The sequence below is a fragment of the Bidens hawaiensis genome, unplaced genomic scaffold, assembly GCF_021521415.1.
Source record: "Bidens hawaiensis isolate Kalapana, Puna unplaced genomic scaffold, B.hawaiensis_p1.1 tig00028981_1, whole genome shotgun sequence".
Taxonomy (NCBI): Eukaryota; Viridiplantae; Streptophyta; class Magnoliopsida; order Asterales; family Asteraceae; genus Bidens; species Bidens hawaiensis.
Window position 1 is genome coordinate 11,763 of NW_027494757.1, and position 24,629 is coordinate 36,391.

Here is a 24,629-nt window from a genome sequence, read left to right on the forward strand (position 1 = left end):
CTTTTATTTCCTCGAAATGTTTTAATTAACTCTGATTTTACGAATTATGTGAATGTGTAACGTCCAACTTTTGTTAAGCATTTAATAACAGAAAGTTTTGTTAATAGTTGTGTGTCGTTAAATTAATCGTGTGTTACGTATTTGAGAGTTGGAAGTGGGAGTGAGTGGTGGGACCCATGAAACCCCTATATATATAGACCAACAACTTCTTTTCTTTCTTCCCTTTCCTCTCAAAACACACAAACACCCACACACTCAAGAAACACACACCCACTCTCTCTCAAGACCCGAATCCATTCTAGGATTAAATTAAGGAAGAGTTTGGTGATTCAAGTGTTTTCAATTGACAAGAATCACATCTAGATCCTCGAGTTGTCAAGATCTGAACTCGAACCCGCAAGCAAAAGGTGAGTTTTAGTTTAAAATGGTTAAGTTTTATGGTTAGAATTGGCATGCAAACAGATATAATGATAGATCGGGTTGTGAAATGTAAGAAAAATATAAACTTGGTAAGTTATAACCTCTCGGGTGCACTTTGTGATAAAAAGGTGGTGTTTGGACTTTGAGAGATGGGTTCAGGATCAGGTGCATGGGGTCAGAATGTGTCGAAAGTTGAGAAAGAGTAAAAAAATCTGGTCCTGAAGAGGAGCCACGAAGTAAAATGGCTTTAAAAATGGTAAAAGCGAAGAAAGGAAGGCATTTCGCTTCGCTCAGCCATGAGAAGCGAAACAGGCATTTCGCTTCGCTCAGCCATGCGAAGCGAAACAGTTTCGTGCGAAGCGAAACAGTTGCATGCGAAGCAAAATTCAACCCCAGCCAGGGGCGCTGCCCCTTGGACCCTGCTAGGGGCTGTCGCCCCTAGACCCCGCTACCAGGGGCGCTGCCCCCGGACCCCCGTTAGTTGAGGGTGTCATTGACTTAGATGTAAGAAGTAGTAGTAATGGATATTTGACACTCGTGATGTGTTATACAGTTAGCCGTGCACAGCTAAAGAAGGGCATTACTATTAACGGTGAGAGAAACCGACTTCAGGTGAGTTTCTAGCCCCTTTATCCGTTATGTTTTTCGGGCTGTGTGCATACTCCTTTGTGATAGTTGTTAATACACTTAACTTAAGTGGTAAGTGTATGATATGTGTATGATATATGTATGACTAAGTATTGAATGTTATTATGGAATGTTTATACAAATGAACATGTGCATATACGTATATACATGACCAGAAGATATGTAAAGTATGCATGAATGAAAATGAATGTATGATCGAGCGACGTGACAGGTATGGTTATTGGAGACAAAGGGACCAGACCCTAATAATATCTGAGACAGAAGGGACCAGACCCTGATAATATCTGAGACAGAAGGGACCAGACCCTAATAATATCTGTGATGGTAGAGATAGAATTGCCTATGGTAAATCACAAGGCCTTATGAAAGAAAGTATGTAACCGCGTGTGCATGTATATAAAGTTTGTATGAAAGAAGTAAGAGTAAATAAGGTATGAATACGTATCTTCGGATGCGTATGAGTAAGGATATGAATGCATTGTATGTTAAATGATTAACTAGAACTCACTCAGCGTAGCTGACTTTTAGTATGCACGCAGGCAAATAGATTGAGGCAGCTGACTTGAGGAGGGACACATGGCATGGACAGAAGAGATTGGCATCTACGAAGAAGTGTCAAGATTGTTTTAATTAATCACGATTTGTATGTTAAGACAAGAATGAATGTTTTGTAATGTGATGTATGAAGTTTTAAATTATTCCGCGAAAGTTTTAATTAACTCTGATTTTAGAACTGTGTTTATGAGTAAATCCAACACCAAAGTAGGGCTACCGGGAACGGGGCCTTACAGAATCAGTAAATCCAACCAGCGAGAAAGTAGGGTTCCCGGGTCGGGGGCCTTACACAAATAATTACATAGCATAAAGGAAAAAATGTATTACATCTATGTTTGTATCTATACTATGTGTACATAAATTGATTTTATTTATATCACAAAACGATTTTTTAAATAAACTTAATAAAAAATTGTCTGTGCAAAAACGTACCCAAGAATGCTTCTTTCTATTGAAAATTTCATTCTTAGTGCCATATATGTATAATTGAAAGAATTTTGGTTATGAACTAATTTCGGAAATAAGACTTCTCATACGATAGTAGTTCTAACCACTCAGCCTAAATACAACAGGAGCGTTACCTTTATTGATATATTTATCACTTTACCACCCATCAAAGGAAATGAGAGCATTAAATTGTAACGACGGATGTTCTTCAAGAACTATGTTTGAGCTACACCATGAAAAAGATTTTGATAAGTTTCAAAGGGCTTCTCGACTTTGTTATAATAACAACATAAAAATAACATGTTAACCCATTCAATTTTGTGAATATTTTGTTTCATAAAAATAACATGTTAACATGCTTCTCATATAATGTTCTGATCACCATTGAAGGAAAAATTAACGTTGACATAAATATTTCAAATTTGATAAAAGTTAGAAACATTGATAGGCATGGGGGTGGCATGTCGAAAGTGTTCGTCATCTTTTCTTAAATTTTAATATTTGAGGGAAAAATAGTCAATTTGCCAAATCTCGAACCTTTTGATTATTTCAAAAAATGCCCTAAAAATAAATTTGAAACCCGAATCATGTTTGAAAATCTAACTTTCATCATTTGACATTTTCAAGTCAACACTTTGAACCCATAACAAATTTGACGATAAATCTATTTGCATTCTCAAACTTTTAAAAATACTCAAAATTTTCATTTTTGACCTGTAACAAATTTTAACCTAAATATAGTAACTTATACCAAAGATCTATTTACTTTTGACCCATAAATTCAAATTAAAGTTCCACAAAAAAATCCAAAACAATCGTTGATAAAAAAAGACTAAGAAATTAAGTATGATACACTTTGTTATGTCTGAAAGTGATTCGTATATAATATCCTTACATTTTAACATATATATAGTTTACTAAATTAACCGAAAAAATAAATGGATAGATTTAAAGCATATATTTATAATTTATAAATTTATATGACAATTTACAATAATAATAGATTAATGGATTGATTTTAAAGAAAATTGATCAACTTTTAAACATATATTTATAATTTAATGATTAAAAAATTACTTTGTAAAATGAAAGCATATTTGAGTTTTGTTTTTATTTGCAATATTCTACAATATACATATTACAATATGTGAATGATAGCATTTGAAATTATACTCTTTTCAATCTTTGAGAAACATAATTTGTTGTTGATTTTTGAAATTCACTAAGTATTTTGAAATATATAGTAAAATAATATGTTAATATTTATATTTATAAAAATATATGGATATAATATAAATAGAGTATAAAACGAAAGTGAATAATTATTGATCTATTATCACATATATAGTTTTAAAAGGAAAAAATTATGAGAATTAACTAAAAAGTGACAAGTATCTATAATTATTTTACTTTATTTGAATAGGCAGATAGATATAGCTAAGGTTGATATTAGTTAATATCCTTGGATGATTTGTTTGTACACCAAATCTATTAAGCAGTCTAAAAGTCATAGATTTTGGGATCTTGTTGGCGGCTAATAGTTGAAGTAAATAGTGATGGTCCTGATAATGGTTCCAATTGGTCATGAATTCCCAACTAGACAATGTCCTGTGTCAGGGTTTCATAGATTTGTATGAGAGCTAAAAGGTTTTAGCAAATTATGACTTCATAAGGTTCAAAAGCTAAACATACACATACCCCTTAGTTGTATCCATATTTGAAGATGTTAATGCATGGTTTAACCAGCAAAGATAATAATAATAATGTGTTGAGAGCATCATAATAAAGAGACACAAAACACTAAAAAAACTTGCATACTTAGCTGCCACATTATAAAAACACTATTATTTAAAATACTCAAAACCCATCTAATAAGAAATCTTAAAAACACCCATAAACATTGTCATGCCATCACCACATTTTACTTTTTTTTTAATTTTATTCAACACCCAACTCCCCGCCTGGCCCCGCCACATGCAAAAGAGCCTTGTTTTTTGTTTTTTTTTCTAGTTTTTATGGAAGAACTTGTGTTAAAAATGGCTCGTAAAATTGCATTCAATAATAGAAAAAAATTAATGACATGAAAAAACTAAAAAAAAACCACTCATAAAAACACCTTTGTGGATGCTCTAATCAATATTGATCTAAGAGTATTTTTATCCCATTCCCTATCTTTAAACAAAAAATTACAATAAAATTTACTTTATTTTCTCTTTCTATTTCAATTAAATAATACTTTTTATATCTTTTATCATTATCTTTTCTCTTTCCTTCACTCACAACCACTTTCAAAATATATTAAAAAATTATAAGGGATGAACAGTAACTTTTAAAATATACAAAAAAATCACTACTTTTTTCTAAAATATAAAAACCCTTCACTCATGACACCTTAAATCACTCTCTAAATTATAAAAACATCCCTCACATAATAGGAGGGGTTGGATGAGATTCCTCTACGTCCAAACAAGTACAAACCTTTCAAAGCATTTAACTTGTAACTTGTATAATCTAGTCTTTACTTAATCTAACTTTAACAAAACAAACCGACCAATCTTTTAAAACATGTTGAATAGTCCTCCATATTAATTTGATTCGAACAACTTTATAAAATGCAAATATAATAAGATATTATGGTAACGTCATGGTTCCGGCGGCCCTTGTAATAAGTCAGCAATGCCACGCCGGTTATGGTGTTAGGTAGAAGAGGCAGGGACAAAACCGGAAAACGGATATCCAATTTTATAACGGAATCCATAATATTTAATTCCAGTTAGTCAACAACTGCACGCTTTATAATTACAGTTTACACATTATTCGGCTTTAGAATCCCAAAACTCATCGAAAGAAATTTTAATAAAGAAAATAATGTCGTTTGCAAAGAGAGGGTTTCAACAATACCTGTTACAGCTTCAACAACATCCTTTAAGAACAAGGTACTCAATTTTATAAAATTCGAAGTGGGTTTTCTTTATTTTTATGATTTATCAACTGGGTTTTGTTTATTGTAATGATTTATGAACTGGGATTTTTTAAAAAATAATTTTGTGTTTTTTAGTTGAATCAAGAACTGGGTTTTGTTTATTTTAATGATTTATGAACTGGGTTTTTTTTAAATAATAATAATTTTGTGTTTTTGTAGTTGAATCAAGAATGGGTTTTGGGATTCTTGATTAATAATGAATTAATTGGGTTTTTTTGTTTTTGTTTTAATGAATTATGAATTGGGGTTTGTCTTTTTGAATCAATAACTGTTTTTTTTCTGTTAATTTTGGGTTTTTGGTTGAATCAAGAAATATGCATGTACTATTTCAAAAAACAAACAAACGATGTACACTGAAGTGGCTGAGGGGTGTGGAGCGCGAGAAAGGGCGCGTGAGGCCAGCCGCTCGCGCCCCGGGGCGCGAGCACCACACCACCGAGGCGCGAGAGGGGCGCGAGCACGAAAAACAACGCAGGCGCAAGAGGGGTAGCGGCTGAGAATGGCGTGAATGAGGCTTGGGATGCGTAAATAGAGCCGTTGGGCTCGTTTTTTATTAAAAAATTTTTTTTTTCTCTATATATATCTATATCAAATACAAACAACAACAATATAAAACATACAATTTTTTCTCTCTATTAAACCTATATCAAACCCAAACCAACACCAATATCACATACCAATATCACATACCACACCCAAAACCCAAAATCACCCCATCTTCCAAACCTTTTTTTAAAAACATGGCTGGAAATTGGTACCCAAACCTAGATTCAGATTACAGTTACGACGATTTATGGTCGGCACCGGACCAAGCGATGTTTTATTCGGGGTCGCAACAACCATCCGGCTTTCAACCATCCAACATACAACCGTCTCCTAACTTTGTAGTTCCGGAGACACAAGAACCAGAAGGTGAAGCTGCGGGACAAAGAAGACGCGTCCACCGGAAAAAACAAGTTGCAACGGACGGGTCGGGTTCGGCTTCGACTGGAAGGACGAAACGGAAAACCACTCCGTGGTCATCGGATGAGAAGGAAGCCCTGTGTCGGGCTTGGATAGTCATTTCTGAGGATCGGCGTTGCGGTAATTGTTTTAACGTTTTTAAAATGATTTTTAATAAAAAAGTTAAATAAAAATGTTAAATGACTAACAAATTTATTTATGCATTTTGCAGCGGACTACCAAAAGAGCAAGGTCTTTTGGACAAAGGTTAGGGAGACGTTCTATTCGCTCGTTGGGAGTACAGAGCGGAACGCCGATATGATTTCGGGTCGGTGGACCGAAATCAGAAAATTTGTCGGCTTGTTTACTAATCTGTTCAACAGGAACGCCGGTCGTATGAGACCAAGTGGCAGTGACGATTTGGCGGTTTATAATTTCACTGTCGAAGAGTGGAAGCAGGAGTGCCTGCGGAGGTATGGGACGGTGAAGACGTGGGACGGTGTAAAGGTGTGGGAGAGGTTGAGAAGGTGTTCTAAGTGGGTTGAGCTGGTGGCGCCGGACCTTGATGCGGAAGTGGGGCCGAAACGGACTAAAACTAGTTCGTCTGGAGCGTATAGCACTTCCGCCGGGTCGGATTGCCGGGTTGGATTCGACCTAAACGTTGCGGGGGAGGAAACGTCTTAACCGCCGAGGAGGCGGCCATTGGGAAGGGACGCCAGGGGCAAAATACCGGCTGAGGGGGAAGCCGTAAACATCAACGATCTTGTTGAATCCCTCAATAAATTCAACAAAACCATGGAGGTGGTCTCTAATGACAAAAAGGAAAAAAAAAGAATGAGAGATTTGGAATTCCTTACAAGAGACTTCAGTAACCTAAATCCGGTCGACCAAATGCTGATGGAAAAACAAAAGGAACGTATCCGGAAGAGGTTGATCGAAGAAGACCAAGCCGAAGAATAAGAATAATGTATTTTTAGTACTTTAATTTTTTTTAGATATTAATGTGTTTTTTTAATTAATGTGTGTTTTTTTAAATAATTTATGAGTTTTTTTAATAATACGTTTTTTTAATACATTTATAAAAAAAAAACCGCTCGCGCCCCCTCTCGCGCCCCTCCACACCATGGCCCGGGGCGCGAGCACCACAACCAACACCCATCTTATCAAGTTTCTCTCTCTGCCACACGTCACAATATTATTGGCTGGCGCCCCCACTCGCGCCCCCTCTCGCGCCCCCCACACCCCTCAGCCTAAACAAAAAATTACACTAAAATTTATTTTATTTTCTCTCTCTATTTCAATTAAATAATACTTTTTATATCTTTTATCATTATATTTTCTCTCTCCTTCACTCACAACCACTTTCAAAATATATTAAAAAATTATAAGGGATGAACAGTAACTTTTAAAATATACAAAAAAATCACTACTTTTTTCTAAAATATAAAAACCCTTCACTCACGACACCTTAAATCACTCTCTAAATTATAAAAACATCCCTCACATAATAGGAGGGGTTGGATGAGATTCCTCTACGTCCAAACAAGTACAAACCTTTCAAAGCATTTAACTTGTAACTTGTATAATCTAGTCTTTACTTAATCTAACTTTAACAAAACAAACCGACCAATCTTTTAAAACATGTTGAATAGTCCTCCATATTAATTTGATTCGAACAACTTTATAAAATGCAAATATAATAAGATATTATGGTAACGTCATGGTTCCGGCGGCCCTTGTAATAAGTCAGCAATGCCACGCCGGTTATGGTGTTAGGTAGAAGAGGCAGGGACAAAACCGGAAAACGGATATCCAATTTTATAACGGAATCCATAATATTTAATTCCAGTTAGTCAACAACTGCACGCTTTATAATTACAGTTTACACATTATTCGGCTTTAGAATCCCAAAACTCATCGAAAGAAATTTTAATAAAGAAAATAATGTCGTTTGCAAAGAGAGGGTTTCAACAATACCTGTTACAGCTTCAACAACATCCTTTAAGAACAAGGTACTCAATTTTATAAAATTCGAAGTGGGTTTTCTTTATTTTTATGATTTATCAACTGGGTTTTGTTTATTGTAATGATTTATGAACTGGGATTTTTTAAAAAATAATTTTGTGTTTTTTAGTTGAATCAAGAACTGGGTTTTGTTTATTTTAATGATTTATGAACTGGGTTTTTTTTAAATAATAATAATTTTGTGTTTTTGTAGTTGAATCAAGAATGGGTTTTGGGATTCTTGATTAATAATGAATTAATTGGGTTTTTTTGTTTTTGTTTTAATGAATTATGAATTGGGGTTTGTCTTTTTGAATCAATAACTGTTTTTTTTCTGTTAATTTTGGGTTTTTGGTTGAATCAAGAAATATGCATGTACTATTTCAAAAAACAAACAAACGATGTACACTGAAGTGGCAGGTAAGCGGGCAATAAGCTGCGCCGTAACCTCCTTTTGGAAATGGGTTTTTGGATTCTTGATTAATAATGAATTGGGTTTTTTTGTTTTTGTTTTTTTTGAATTAAGTGCTGAAATTTTGCATGTCTTAGGCGTTGACGGCCGGAGTTTTATCAGCGATCAGTGATATAGTGTCTCAAAAGCTTTCCGGCATCCAGAAATTGCAAATCCGGCGACTTATTCTAACAGTGGTATGATTTAATCGTGTTTTATGTTAGGATTTAATTGAATCTTTTGATGTTTTGAAGATTTGAATCTGATCTAGTGTTTGACTTTTTGTTAAATTTGAAGTCAACCCTTTGACTTTTACTCATATGTATTTGGATTGTTATTTGTCAAAAAAGTATTTGGTTTAATCATACGAGCCGTATAATGGGACGGAAATGGCCATATGACTTTGTCACTGGCCACATCATGTGGGCAATATGATTTGTCCCTCATACGAGCCATATGAACATTTTTCTCCAATTATGTGACCCGTATGGATCATGCGGTCCATGCTATCCAAAGAACTAATTCATGGATACGGATTCATTTCTATGCAGGTTTTCGGGTGCGCGTATCTTGGACCATTTGGGCATTTCTACCACATGTTATTGTAAAAACTGTTCAAGGGCAAAAAGGACTCGTCAACGGTTGCCAAGAAGGTATTCCTTTAACCTCTAAAATTTGAATGCGCATATAAATGGTAGTTATGTGATGGCTACTTGGCGGTTTCATCTATAATTTCAGGTGGTGGTTGAACAATTAACATCAGGTCCATGGAACAACTTGATGTTCATGCTCTATTATGGGCTTGTTATCGAGGGTATGTTCTTCTTACTGCGAGTGCCATTATTACTTTTGAATAATTTTGTATTAGTATTAGTAATATTCATCTTAAATTCTGTCGTAATAATATTCATGTTAAAAATTCTAATCATCCCCTCAAAGTTTATTGTCATAATAATATTCATGTTAAAAATTCTGAGTCCGTCACTAATTCAAGTATTTCAAGTTAAAAATAGCTTACGCTTATGTCACATTATACGCAGGAAGACCATGGATCCACGTAAAAACTAAAATCAAGAAGGAATACCCGACAGTTCAGTATGCTTCATGGACGGTACAATATTTCCTTTTAAGCTGTTTGTTTTATTTAAATCTTTTTTACATTTATGCGGGAATCGCTTATTTTTTTAAGTTTAGTAAGTACCGAATAATATTTACCGACCAATGTGCAGTTTTGGCCGGTAATCGGGTGGATAAACCATCGCCACGTGCCGCTGCAATTCCGTGTGATTGTCCAAAGCTTTGTCGCAATGTGCTGGTACGTTTTTTACGTAATGTTTAAAACTCACGGGCCTCACCAATACCCAGCTAACTAGAAACGTTACTTTATTTTGAATTCAATTTGTAGGGGTATATTCTTGAGTCTCAAAGCAAGGTCAATGACATTAACCAAAGGCTAAGCAAATAATAAAGGAGGTTCTTTAATAACATCATCTACTACTCCGGCTATTATGCAAAATTGGGTCTTATTGTAGTTTAAAAAATTGCTTACTTATATTTTCGATCTATTTTTTTTTTCACAATTACGCAAAAACAGCAAGATGTGTTGTCGAGTTTCCTTAGTGATGTCTATGTATTATGTCAGTTGCTGATCAGAATCAGTGATATATTTGCTCGATGAGCTTCATTAATATCGCACACGTAACTATATACCTCAAGAACTGTTGCAAGCCACTTTGATCATTCGCACATGCGGCCATGCGGGTTGATGGTTATGATCAGCCGGTACTAAGTCGTTACTGATTTATAGATCATTTTTGTTGTAATTTGACCACATTTTCTGGTCGTATAGTAGGGCTGGCTCATTTATACTTTCTGCAGGCCTTATGTTTTAATATATATATATATATATATATATATATATATATATATATATATATATATATAATTTTGGCAAATATTTTCATAATTGATTGAAAAATGAAAATTGATAGCTTAGCACTCACAATTCACAATAGGTTCATATTTCATATCTATAATTACACTAAAAATCATTATTTTTTCTTTCTCATTTTCAATTAAATAATATTTTTTTATACCTTTATCATCCTTCGATCTTTGATCTCTCATCCACTCACAATTACTTTAAAAAAAGTATCAAAAAATTAATGGGGGTGAACAATAAATGATATCATTTTCTCTTTAATCCACTCACAGTCACTTCCAATAATATGCATAGCCCACTCGCATATGCATATGCTGGTCACACGCACGAGTAATTATCACTTTAACAAAGATTGATTTCTACAAAATATGCAATAAATCTTTAATCGAATTTCCAACATCATCAAATTTCCAACAGCATCGACAATAGCTAGAGTAGATTTAGCATCTCGTATAGTGCTAACAGAGGCAAAACTAAAAGTACTTAGCACCAATGTGGCTAAAAAGACAAGCTTAAGTGAAGTGTTCACCATATTTTTAACGTGGTCTTAGTTGTTTTGACTTTTGAGGTTCGAAAGTCCATCTAGGAAATATTTATACTCATTTTAGATATTAAAAAGTATATTTGTTAAATAACAAATCGTAATATATTGCATTCCGGCCAGTACATTGCAATGTATAACATCATAGATTCATATCTTAATATCTTAATGTAATGTATTGTCTCGTATCGTATCCATAACAATCTATTGCATTAATTCAGCTAGATTAAACTATATCATACCACACCATACTATATAGGGGTGTCAATCTTTAACAAGGTACTACAAACACCATCAAAATAGCAAAATGTTATGCACTTATAAAATTAAGAAACTATTTTTTTTTTTTTTAAAAATGAGTAGAAACTATGTTAAGAGAGTACCTCCTGAGGTGAAAGAGCAAATTCGTTGCCACCGATCACAAATGAAATATTCGGCATGGAGGCAATGATCGCACAGTCAATGGTTGAGACTCCATTGTTCCCAGAGAACGATCAGTTTTATCAACTTATTAATTGGTTAGTTTCTACCAACTCTGCATTAATTTGATTCAACTTTAGGACAATATTAATAAAATGTTTTGCTAACGTACGTCATGATGGAGTCTAGTCTCCGGCAGTCGTTGTAACGCCGGTTAGGTAGAGCAAGGGACAAAATGGGCGGAATCCATAATATTTAATTCCAAATGAGTCAACAACCTCTCGCTTTATAATTACAGTTTACACGCTATTCAGCTTTAGAATCTCAAAACACATCTAATCCAAATTTTAAATTAGAAAATGTCGATTGCAAAGACAGGGCTTCAACAATACCTGTTACAGCTTCAACAACATCCTTTAAGAACAAAGGTACTTTATTTTATCAATTTCGAATTGGGTTTTCTCTATTTAATGATTTATCAACTGTTATTTTTTTTTAATTTAAATTTTGCGTTTTTTAGTTGAATCAAGAACTGGGTTTTGTTGACTTTAATGATTTATGAACCGTTTTTTTTAAATAATAATAATTTTGTGTTTTTGTATTTGAATCAAGAACTGGGATTTGGGATTTTTGATTAATAATGAATCAGTTGTTTTTTTAATGAATTATGAATTGGGGTTTGTCCTTTTTGAATCAAGAACTGTTTTTCTATTAATTTTGTGGTTTTGGTGTATCAAGAAATGGTTTTTGGAATCTTGATTAATAATAAATTGAGTGTTCTTTTTTTTTTCTTTTTTTTTTTTGAGTTATGTACTGACATTTTGCATGTTTTAGGCTTTGACGGCCGGAGTTTTATCGGCAATTAGTGATATAGCGTCTCAAAAGCTTTCCGGCATCCAGAAATTGCAAATCCGGCGACTTATTCTAAAAGTGGTATGATCTGATCGTGTTTTATGTTGGGATTTAAATGAATCTTTTGAGGTTTGGATGATTTGAATCTGATCTTGTGTTTGACTTTTTGTTAAATTTGAAGTAATTGGACTGTTATTTGTCAATAAAGTATTTGGTTTAATCATACGAGCCATCTATTGAGACAGAAAATGGTTATACGAGTCATGTGACTTTGTCACTAGTCACATCATGTGGACCATATGATTTGTGTATATTTCGAAAATTTCGGTCTATTTTTGACAATATGTAAAAGGTAAAGGATAAAAAATATTATTTAAGTAATGAAGAATCTTACTACACTATTAAAACAAAACAATGTATCAACATGTCCTCCAACTCGCATGTTCACATAGGCTTCCAACTCATTCGATTTCCATATAAACAATTTCCACATATTTAACAAATTCATTTAAATTCGAATTTAAACTTTATTGAGCTGTGATCCCACCAAAGAATTGTAGGATTTGCTAGTTTCTAAAATTCGTCATTGGAATTTATTGTAGGTTCTTATGAAGTCTTTCATTATTGACGTTATTAATATTCCAAATATATTAAGCAGGATATTTTGCCCATGAATTTTGTAAAGTTTTCAACAATCACAATGTTTGACCATAACAAACTTTCCTTTCATATGTTTTACTAACCGAATTTAACCCACAATTAAATCTTTTCAAACTTATTTTATTTTCCATTTCATATGATGATCATTGTTGTAGCAATTTTTTTCTCATGCCTATTAATTCTGCATTTCAATGGTTTGCATGTATATAAAATTCATCATCCATAACCGTTTGTACTATCTTTTTTAAATATTGCGTTTTTGCATAAAACAAGGTGAATAATTATTTTTTTTTAATGAAGCTCTAGATTTCTATTTTGCTTTTGTGTTTCCTTCTGAAATTGATGTTTGTGGAGTTATATAATTTCATAATGAAACATGTATATTTCTTGTATCTTTCATACACATGTATTTAAAGATAACATGTTATTTGGGTTTCTTTTTCTTTTTGCTGGATTTATATAAATTATTTAACTTTTTTTAATTTGATACTTATTATTTTGGGCGGTTCCAATATAAGGAGAAAGCCAACTTTTTGGGCGGTCCCTACTTTTTTTTTCTATTTTATTTTTTTCCATCGATTAATCACATTTTGAGCAGTCTTTAATACCGAGATGGCATTCTCATAGATTATTAGCATGTGTTTACGAAGAAAATAAAGCCACTTAGATACCAAAACAATATTATTGCTACAAAATTTTAATTGATATATTATTTTTTATTTTAAATAAGTTTTTCTACTCAAATTTAAATGAACGACACCAAATTGATAATTAGGTAGTGTGAAACATTGTTTTTGTATTTGAATGACATTTTATACTATTTGGATGGCGTATGCATACATTATATGTTTTATAATACTTGAATAATATTTATACTTGGTTTTTGATTTTTAAAGATATCGGGTGCAAAGTTAACGGTGATAGGGGTGCTTTTTTTTAATTAAAATTTGAATTAAAATAACTATGTAATATTTTATAGTTCAACTAACATTATCCTCCTTTTTTTTTAAATAAATATGACATTTGCATTTTTTTGGGTCACTATACAAGTACGAAATAAAATAGAAAGTGGAAGAATTTCACAATGAGGAAATAAGAAAGTTTGTCACATTGGAGCAGGAAGAAAGTGAAGTTAACCCACATGAGTATAAAAGGAAAAGAGAACTTGTCTCACATTGGTAGAATATAAAACTTGTGAGGTTCTTAAAAGGAAATGGGTTCACAAGATAATATTTCTTATGTGACAAGACTCACTTGGTGGTCTTAGCGAGTGCTACGCACCCGACGCGCACGGGCTCTGGCGATGAGCGCAATGTGGCGCTTTGATGGTGCACTTCGCATGCTCATATTGCTGCTTGATAGCCGCCTTAGTATTCTTGGTAAAAGTAGAAGGACCAAAAATAAATATTTAAGTTTTGGGATCCATCGAGCTACGCGACGAGCAAGAAACAAGCCCATCGCAATACGCGATGGAGCTTCACAAAAACTTGATATTTTTGGGTAGTGTCGCGCTACGCGATGGACAAACCCGGAAGTCCGTCGCAATACGCGGCGTAACCTACACGGCGAGGTGACACGTGTCAACACGTGGCATGCGTGGCAGACTGTCACACCCCGACCAAAGGCGGCGGAACATGCCGAGGTGTAACGATTGTCCATAAGCACATGACACTAATTAAAATGACAGTATTTAATAAACTCATTTCATTTCACAACATCGAAAATGTCACATAACAATTATCCATAAAATAACCATAAACAAGATATCACAAAATATGGCAAATTGATATTGTTCATTTTTACTAATATCATAAGGTCTTTGATGTCGTTTTTTTCACAATCATAAATCAACCAAGATGCAAACTTGCAACATTTCATAAAATAAAGTTTGTCAACACAAAGGTCGGTGAGCAATTCATAAGTTTAATCATATTAGTATATAATAAAGATAGCCACAAAACTTGCATACGAAACGATAAATAAAAGTGGTAATTTGGATAAATAGATATCGCTAAACACATTAGCGACACCTAGCTATAAAGGGATGCCAAATAGTCTAGGATTTTATAGTTATCGTTAATTGCATTACGTTAACGACACCTTGCTATAAGGGGATGCCAAATAGTCTAGGATTTTATAATTCCACCAACCAAAAGCGATAAACACATAGGCATATAAGCATAGAACACCAAATCGAGCAATTATTTAGGTAAAGTATACAACTACGTTTGTGGTTTAAGATTCAAATATAAAGCATTTTGTTGAATAAGTATGAAATGTCACCCCCAAAATAAAAGATGGAAAATGGGGTATGAAGTACTCACCTTCAAGTGGTAAACTTGAAAGATGATAATTTGGAGATTTGTCGGAACGACGAGTTTAACGCACAATGCCTAAAAAGAAAAGAAGTCTTGAATTTAGAAAGGTTGTCTTGAAGGTCTTTAAACAAAATAAATGTTGAGAAATGTAAATAATTAAAGTTCAAGGTTTAAAATGTGACTATTTAAGAATTTATAATAATAACCCTTTAAAAATGTAAGTTTGCTCGAAACCGGGTTAAAGTATCTAACCTTAATATTTACTCAACCTATGTTAAGTAATAAGGTGGGTAAAATGCAAGAATGCAAATCCCTTTGGAATAAAGATACTAAAACGGGTTTTTTTTATCGAGTGTTCGGGTTGTCGGTTCGGGTCTTGATAATTGGTCAAACCCAAAGTCAACTTTCCAAAATATTGAATGTTATGAGATAACTCAATAAAATTTAATAAGACTTAACCAAGTATGTAGTTCCATTGTTTTAGAACTAACAACGCACATTAAGCAAGTGTTCGGTTTTGTCGGTCCAAACTTTGTTATGAGATCAAGTTGGATCCAACATTTCCAAGTACTTAAGAAAATATTTAAAAATCAATTTGTAACTATTTTTAAAGAAATATACAAGTCTTGATGGCTAAAAAAAACACACTTGTGTGTCTTAAGTGAGCAAGAATCGGTTTGGTTCAGTTTCCATCTCACAACAAGTTCATAGATGGTTTCCACATGTCCAAACACTAAAGAACTTGTATAATAATGTACAAATAAAAAAAAACAAAAGTTAACAATAAAGTCTTTAAACAAAAGTTCGGTTTTCGGTTCGGATCGTGTTTCGGGTTAAGACCGAGGTAAGATTCTACAAACCTATAACCATAGAATTTGTAAAAATGATTTTAGAAACTTAGATCTAACACTAAGTATGTTTAAACAAACAAAACTAGTAACAAAGTTCGGTTTACGGTTTAGAGCTATTTACGGTTAAACCGAAGCATAGACTTTTAAAAACCCATAACCATGGAACTTGTAAACATGACCAACAAACTAAAATAAGCAAGATTAATATGTATGAACAAGTTATATAGATGTATATATATCAAGGACACGAAGTCCTCCATGAAGCCTTGCCTTATGGGGTCAAAAACCTCACCGACCGGAATCGGAGAAGTAACTACCAAAGGTAAACAAGGGGTGTATATTATATATATGTTGCACAACCATAAACAAGTATTAATAAGGCTACATAAACTAATTAAGATGAAAGACCAAAATCCTTCAAGAACACTTAAGAAGATAACCTTGAATCTTTGATGTTTAAGAGAGTTTTTTTTTTTTTGAGTTGTAGCAAGGGAAAATGAAGAGGAAAGGTGGTGTATATATAGGGTAATGTTGGTGGTCAAATATGGGTGTGAGACACAAGAGTTTTCATGCAAAATGGATCAAGACAAAAACACAAAACAACAAAAAAATAATAAATAAATAAATAAATAATAAATAAAAATAAAAATAGGATGTTTTCAAGACCCAACAAGTGTGAAACAATATTGTAACATAAATCCATCATTTTGATTATAACATAAGCTTCGGTTTACAAATCGGGTCGATTTACATAATAAACAAATACAAAAACGAATACAAACAAGACCCGAAATTGACGAATGTACACAGACCACGTGTCAACACGTGAATCACCTGAGCGCGCTGAGTCATCGTGCTCATAGTCACATGGATTGTGGTTCGCTCCGGTACGGGAGCATGATTCGCTAGTGGGGGCATATTCGGTACGTAAGGGATACGGTCCAATACGTGTTTCGGTTCGATGTTCCCAATTTAAAAAAGAATCTATCTAATTAAATTTACCATAATATAAAATAAAAATTACCAAAGAATGCACCGAATTAAATTTACCATAACATAAAATAAAAATTACCAAATTTCAAAATCCAAATTCTAATCCATAACAAAATCAAAATATGAATTGCTTATCTTTGAGATTTGGAAACCATTAATTATTGGAAACATGAATGGAGGAGCTTCCTAAACTGCTACCCAAAATTATAGGACTATTAAATTGATGGGAATCGATTAAACTGATGAGGAGACTTATTATCGGAAATTGGAGAAGTGGAGAACGATGAACCAGGCCAACTGAAATCGATTTCTCTATCGAATTAGAATGAACAATTAGGTCAATTGAAATCGATATCTCCATCGATTTGGAACGACGAACCAACCAATTGAATTCATGAGCGATTTGGAACGTTTGTGATTTCGTTTTGGTATAAAATGACCCGATACGAAAATCGTGGTCTGCCTAGTGAATTATGTGACTATGATTGCGCTACACGATGGCCACCTTAAAGGGCCATTGCGATACGCGATGGGCTGAGATCGCGCCACACGATAGCCACCTTAAACGGCCATCGCGATACGCGATGGGTTGAGATTGCGCTACACGATAGCCACCTTAAAGGGCCATCGCGATACGCGATGGACTGAGAAATCAGCCTATAAATAGGGGTGCACAGCATGTTCATTCATTCACTCACAAAACACACTTTCTCTCACACACATAATCTCTTTTTGCGTGCCAAGTCTCGTAGTCCATGCCAAGCCTCGAGGTTCCGATCGTTTAAGCCCAGTTTGTGACATTGCGTTGAAGTGTTGCTCATTCAAGTTTTGGCGTGTAAACTCCAAATACCCGTGTAAGGTTAAGCATCATTCATTCACAAAGGTTTTCAAGCGAGATCACCACATCATTCAGAACAGGCAATCATAGGTGAATTCGTCAAACCTTTACGATCAGTTAATAAGATAAACGGGTTGTTTATCTTAAAAAGTCAGTCAAATGTTTATATGGGATTACGTGATCCTTATCATATAAGATAGAAAATAAAAGCAACTCAAACCGAGTACACATGGATCCAAACATAACCGACCAAGCAGTCATAACCAGTTCTCCAATGGGCACTAGTTCCCGGAGAAACTTTGAATTGTGTGTGTATGGCAAGTGGTATAAATCCCGGGATGAAGAGATATTCCCACTAAGTTTGTTCAAGAAAACTATCTTGTCTTTTAAAGATTTGTTATATGTTTCTAGAGTCCACGATGACGTATTTTTCCCCACATTTTAGGGAAACAGATTTAGCACATATAGCAAGAAATTAAAATCACTCAATGAGTTTGATGATCTTTATATGATGACTCAGTTTTTAATTATTAAAATATTGTAATCAGATTAAACAGAAATTGTAAATCAAGCACTCGGATATTTACTATCCGAGAAGCTTTCAAAATAAATAAATACTTTATTATAAACAAAGTCTTTTGCTAAAACAACTTTCAACTCTGAAGTATTTACAAAACACGTACCAACTATATGTCACACTCTAGGCCCTAAGACGGGGTGTGACATTTGCCCCCTCATACGAGCCATTTGAACATTTTTTGCTTGTTATGCGACTTGTATAGATCATACAGCTCATATGAAACGTTAATGGTGTTTAGCAAACTTCGTATGTCCTTTATATTGATATAACAGGACAGGGAGACATTGGATACTGTGTCAGTGGGTTTGTATAGCTCTATCTAATGTAGTACATTTGACTCATGCTCATCTTTGTTTGTATAAATATGTAGCCAATTTGGACATTCTTGTGCTAAAATCACTTGAAAGTTGGAACTGATTCATGTATATGGATTCATTTCTATACAGGTTTCCGGGTGCGCGTATCTTGGACCGTTTGGGCATTTCTACCAAATGTTATTGGAAAAACTGTTCAAGGGCAAAAAGGGCTCGTCAACGGTTGCCAAGAAGGTATTCCTTCAACCTCTAAAGTTTGAATACGCGTATAAATGGTAGTTATGTGATGGTTACTTGGCGGTTTCATCTACAATTTCAGGTGGTGGTTGAACAGTTAACATCAGGTCCATGGAACAACTTGATGTTTATGCTCTATTATGGGCTTGTTATCGAGGGTATGCTCTTCTTACTGCTAGTGCCATTTGTTACTTTTTAATAATTTTGTATTAATAATATTCATGTTAAAAATTCTGTCGTAATAATATTCATGTTTAAAAGTCTAATGCATCCCCTCAAAGTTTACTGCCATAATAATAACCATGTTAAAAATTCTGAGTTCGTCACTGATTCAAATATTTCAAGCTATAAAATAACTAACGGTTATGTGACAATATACGCAGGAAGACCATGGACCCATGTAAAAACTAAAATCAAGAAGGAATACCCGACGGTTCTGTATGCATCATGGACGGTACAATAATTTCCTTTTTTTAGCAGTTTGTTTTATTTAAATCTTTTTTACATTTATGTTGGAGTCACACCTAATTTTCTTAAGTTTAGTAAGCACTGAATAATATTTATGAATCAATGTGCAGTTTTCGCCTGTAATCGGGTGGATAAAACACCGCCATGTGCCGCTGCAATTCCGGGTGGTCTTCCAAAGCTTTGCCGCAATGTGCTGGTACGTTTTTTACGCAATGCTTAAAAGTTAAAACTCACGGGCCTGATCATCAATGCCTAGCTAACTAGAAACGTTACTTTATTTTGAATTCAATTTGTAGGGGTATATTCTTGAGTCTCAAAGCAAGGTCAATGACATTAACCAAAGGCTAAGCAAATAATAAAGGAGCTTCTTTAATAACATCATCTACTACTCCAGCTATTATGAAAAATTGGTCTTGTTGTAGTTTAAAAGATTGTTTACTTATACTTTCGATATTTTTTTTTTCACAATTACGCAAAAACAGCAAGATATGTTGTTGGGTTTCCTTAGTGATGTCTATGTATCATGACAGTTAATGATCAGAATCAGTGATACACTAGGTTAGAGCCCATGTTTCATACAGATGAAAAATATAATAAAGATAAAAAATTAATAAAAATATATCATATTTTAAAATAGAGAGAAACGATAAACAATCTTAAATGGTTATGTTAAAGAGATATGAGAAGACAATGTCATATTGTGAATTATAAATATGAAACAATTAAATATAATTTGGGTTTTATACTTGAAGAAAAATCACATTTATATATGTTAAGTCAAGAAATCAAGCACAATTACCCTTTTAGTGGAGTTGGTAAGCATATTTGGTTTAAAACATAAGGTTTTGCGTTTGAAACCCATATCATACAATAATATATTTTTCACAATTTTATTAAGACTTACGGGTCATGGGTTATAATAGAAAAACGGGTTATTGGTCATAATATAATAGGATAGTGACATGTCATCTACTTGGCATCCTATATAGAGTGTCTAGTTAAATATCATGTAAACAAATTGTGTTGCTTTAATGGTTTAGTTAGATTAGATTTGCTCGATAAGCTTCATTAATAACTCACACATAACTATGTTACCTCAAGAACTGTTGCAAGCCGCTTTGATCATTCGCACATAAGGCAACGGGGGTTGATGGTTATGATCAGCCAGTACTAAGTCGTTACTGATTTATAAATAATTTTTGTTGCAATTTGACCACATCTTCTGGTTGTATAGTGGGCAGGCTCATTTATGCTTTCCGTAGACCTTTTATTTTTGGAAAAATATAATTTTGGCAAATATTTTCACAATTGATCGGAAAATGAAAATTGATAGCTTAGAGCATTCATAAATAGGTTCTCATATTCGTATACATGATTACACTAAAAATCATTATTTTTTCTTTCTTTTTTTGATTGAATTATATTCTTTTATATTTTTATCATTATCTTTTTTTATCTCATAAACTCACAACTACTTTAAAAAAGTATTAAAAAATTATTAGGGGTGAACATGAACAATAATATTTTTTTTCTTCTTCATTCACAACCACTTCCAATAATATGCACAGCCCACTCACAAATATACGCATATGTTGGTCATAGACGAGTAATTATCACTTTAACAAAGATTGATTTCTACAAAATATGCAATAAGTTCATCTTTAATCGAATTTCCAACAGCATCGACAAAATAGCTAGAGTAGATTTAGCATCTCGTATAACGCTAACACAGGCAAAACTAAAAGTACTTAAGACCAATGTGGCTAAAACAACAAGCTTAAGTGAAGCGTTCACCATATATTTAATGTGTTCTTAGTTGTTTTGAGGTTCGAAAGTCCAACTAGGAAATATTTATACTCATTTTAGATACTAAAAAGTATATTTGTTAAATGACAAATCGTAATATATTGCATTCCAGCACATTGCAATGCATCACATCATATCTTAATTTCTTAATGTAATGTCTCGTATCGTACCCATAACAATCTATTGCATTAATTTAACTAAGTACTATACCATACCATACCATACCATACCATACCATGTCATACCATACCATATAGGGGTGTCAATCGTGTTGGGTTGGCGGCTTGATTGGTTTCGGGTTAGCAAGTTGGCGTGTTGAGATTCTTCAACCCTAACCCAACCCATATATTTATTCGTGTCATGTCGACCCATTTAAATTTATGTCGTGTTCGGGTTGTGTTTCGTGTCAACCCATCTTGTGTTTATTTATGAATATGAGTAATACCTACTGACTTAATAATAACCTAAACAATCAATTACTCTTATTCATGTAAAACATTTTTAATAATTTGTGATAGATCTAGTTGTTTTTGTGCATTTATCATTTCAAATTAATAACTTAGGTTCACATATTTTGCTAAAGATAAGAACAAAAGAAGAAAATGGTAATTATTTCATATGTTTCAGTATACTAATTTTGTTTAGAGTGCTCTAAACATATTAAAGAGAGAGTAAACATTTCATATTTATTAGAAGACTGCATAGTCTGTAACATCCCGAAATTTCCAAAATGATATTAATTATATTACTTAATAATAGAGGGAAAGTTGACTCGGGTTCGGAAATAAATAATAGAGTAGGAGTTGGTATGAGTCGGGCTAGTGTTAGATTATTTGAGATGGGTTAAATGAGAATGGGCCTTAGGTCCATGGACTTTAAGGGACATAAATATCCCCTAAACCACCATAAAACCCTAAACCTCATCTCTTTCCATTCTAATCTCTACACATTCAAAAACACACACACCATAAACGAGCAGGATCCGAGAGAGAGTAAACGTTAGTTGGTGCTAGATCGTCGTGACGAACCAAAGCAACAAGACCAGCTCGTGTTCGTAAGTTCGACTCGTTCAAGGTACGTTTATGGTTAGAAATCGTTCGTATAGGTTCGGTTTGATTTGAGAAATGGTAGATCTGAGTTTGTATGGTAAAAACGAATCCAACAAAGCTAAACTTACTGAAAATGGTTATGATTTGATGGGTTAATCGATTGATAAAAAGGACCCGTAACCTATATGCCTAAATCGCACCCTCTAAACATCGATGTTAGGTCGATTTGATAGTTGGGGTTTGTAGGCGCTGGTCAGACGATTCCATGGGTACCTAAATCGAGTTATTTGGTTACGGAACGAAGGATTTAAGAGCGAACAGAACCTGCAGACGACAACTTCGCCTGCAAGCTAAGTTCGCCTGATGAACTTCGCCTGCAAGCTAGTTCGCCTGATGAACTTCGCCTAAAGCTAAGTTCGCCTAAGGTTTAACTTCGCCTAAAGCTAAGTTCGCCTAAGGTTTAACTTCGCCTAAAGCTAAGTTCGCCTATGGTTTGACTTCGCCTAAAGCTAAGTTCGCCTAAGGTTTAACTTCGCCTAAAGCTAAGTTCGCTTAAGGTTTAACTTCGCCTAAAGTTAAGTTCGCTTAGAAAATAAATTAAAAACCTAATGGAAAATGTGTTAAGACAGTTAATGTAAATAAAATTTTTCCAAGCTGACCTGGCAGCTCGACCCCAGCCAGGGGCTCTGCCCCTTGGACCCTGCTAGGGGCTGCCGCCCCTAGACCCCGCTGCCAGGGGCGCTACCCCCGGACCCCCGTTCGTTGTGGGTAGTAGTTAAGACTGGAAAGATGATATGAGTAGTGATAGTTGTTTGATACGTGTACTTGTTATACAGTCAGCCGTGCATAGCTGAAGAAAGGGATTACGATTAACGGTGAACGTAACCGTGTTCAGGTGAGTTTCTAGCCCCATTCCTTGTTATGTTTTCGGGGCTGTGTGCATACTCGATGTGTTGTTAATACATTTATCCTAAGTGATAAGTGTATGTCATATGTGATATGTGTGATAGATATGAATGATTGTTTTTCGGTACGCGAACGATCTTCGGATATTGCACGTACTGTCAGGTTAAAAATAAAGGTACGAATATTATATATCGAAGATGTATGAATATTTCAAATGAATACTTGTCGGGGCGTGAACGATCTTCGGATATTGCACGTAACGACAAGGGGTATGGTTGTTAAATGAATGAGGTAAGGAATGCCTAGAGTGTTCTTATGTTATAATGTAAGTATGTGTATATAGGTACACGAATGGCATGTGAGTTCTACGTTCGACATAGTAAGTTAGGATGACAAATCCCTCTAGCTTCTGTCGGACATAGACTCGGCTGGTGGTGGCGTAGTTAAGGACTGCGAGCCTTATACGTGAAGTAGATGATATATGTAAACGTAGATAAGGACTGCGAACCTTATACGTAATGTAAATAGGCGTCAGCATAGGAAAGGACTGTGAACCTTATACGTGCTGTATTTGTAGCATAGGGGAGGACTGCGAACCTCGTACGTGCTATGAATTAGGTTGCAACATAGGGAAGGACTGCGAACCTTGTACGTGTTGTGGATGTATTTCAGCATAGGAAAGGACTGTGAACCTTATACGTGCTGATTTTGTAGCATAGGGGAGGACTGCGAACCTCGTACGTGCTATGAATTAGGTTGCAACATAGGGAAGGACTGTGAACCTTGTACGTGTTGTGGATGTACTATGGTATAGGGAAGGACCGCGATCCTTGTACGTACCATAAATGGTGAACATAGGTAAGGACTGCGAACCTTGTACGTGTTCACGACCTTGAGTACAGGTATAGACGGTGAACATGAACGTACTCTCGGTAGACTGAGGTTAGTGATTGTAGATATGTATGTATGTATGGTAGCGAGTATATATGTAGAACAGAAGGGTAACTAGTGAAGTATGGATATGTATCTACAGATATGTATGTATGTGTATGTATTGTATGGCGTTCGATTAACTAGAACTCACTCAGCGTAGCTGACTTTTAGTATGCATGCAGGTGAGCTGATTATAGAGTTAGCATGAGGATGACACATGGCATGGATTGAACGGCTGGCATCTGAAGAAAGAAGTAAAGATGTGTTAAATATAAAGTTTTGTGTTATGGTATCAAAGAAAAGATTTAATGTTTTGTAACAAATGATCGATGTTTTATATTCCGCGAAAAGTTTTAATAAACTCTGATTTGAAGGACTGTGTTTATGAGTAAATCCGACGCTAAAGTAGGGCTACCGGGTTCGGGGCTTTACATAGTCCTTATTGTTACATTTCTTATACACGTACATCAC

At 34.3% G+C, this 24,629-nt stretch overlaps 1 protein-coding gene and 1 pseudogene across 2 annotated transcripts; both read left to right on the plus strand.

Annotated features, from left to right (window-relative positions):
- The first annotated feature begins 7,939 nt into the window (after nt 1–7,939).
- LOC143577966 (peroxisomal membrane protein PMP22-like) lies at nt 7,940–10,140 on the plus strand (annotated as a pseudogene). Its single transcript, XR_013143191.1, has 8 exons — nt 7,940–8,007; nt 8,365–8,419; nt 8,549–8,647; nt 9,002–9,103; nt 9,189–9,264; nt 9,491–9,561; nt 9,680–9,765; nt 9,856–10,140. The product of XR_013143191.1 is annotated as a peroxisomal membrane protein PMP22-like (transcript).
- A 1,561-nt stretch (nt 10,141–11,701) lies between these two features.
- LOC143577972 (peroxisomal membrane protein PMP22-like) lies at nt 11,702–19,953 on the plus strand. The gene is made up of 7 exons (XM_077061673.1): nt 11,702–11,781; nt 12,188–12,286; nt 18,892–18,993; nt 19,079–19,154; nt 19,380–19,450; nt 19,575–19,660; nt 19,761–19,953. Exons 1-7 carry the CDS (start codon nt 11,713–11,715, stop codon nt 19,810–19,812), a joined length of 555 nt encoding a protein of 184 aa, XP_076917788.1. The 5' UTR covers nt 11,702–11,712; the 3' UTR covers nt 19,813–19,953.
- Nucleotides 19,954–24,629: the final 4,676 nt, after the last annotated feature.

Coding starts and splice junctions, on each gene's coding strand:
- LOC143577972 (XM_077061673.1), top strand. CDS start 11,713: ATGTCGATTGCAAAGACAGGGCTTCAACAATACCTGTTACAGCTTCAA. Junction 12,287..18,891: donor GGCGACTTATTCTAAAAGTG/GTATGATCTGAT, acceptor ATTTCTATACAG/GTTTCCGGGTGCGCGTATCT. Junction 18,994..19,078: donor CGTCAACGGTTGCCAAGAAG/GTATTCCTTCAA, acceptor CTACAATTTCAG/GTGGTGGTTGAACAGTTAAC.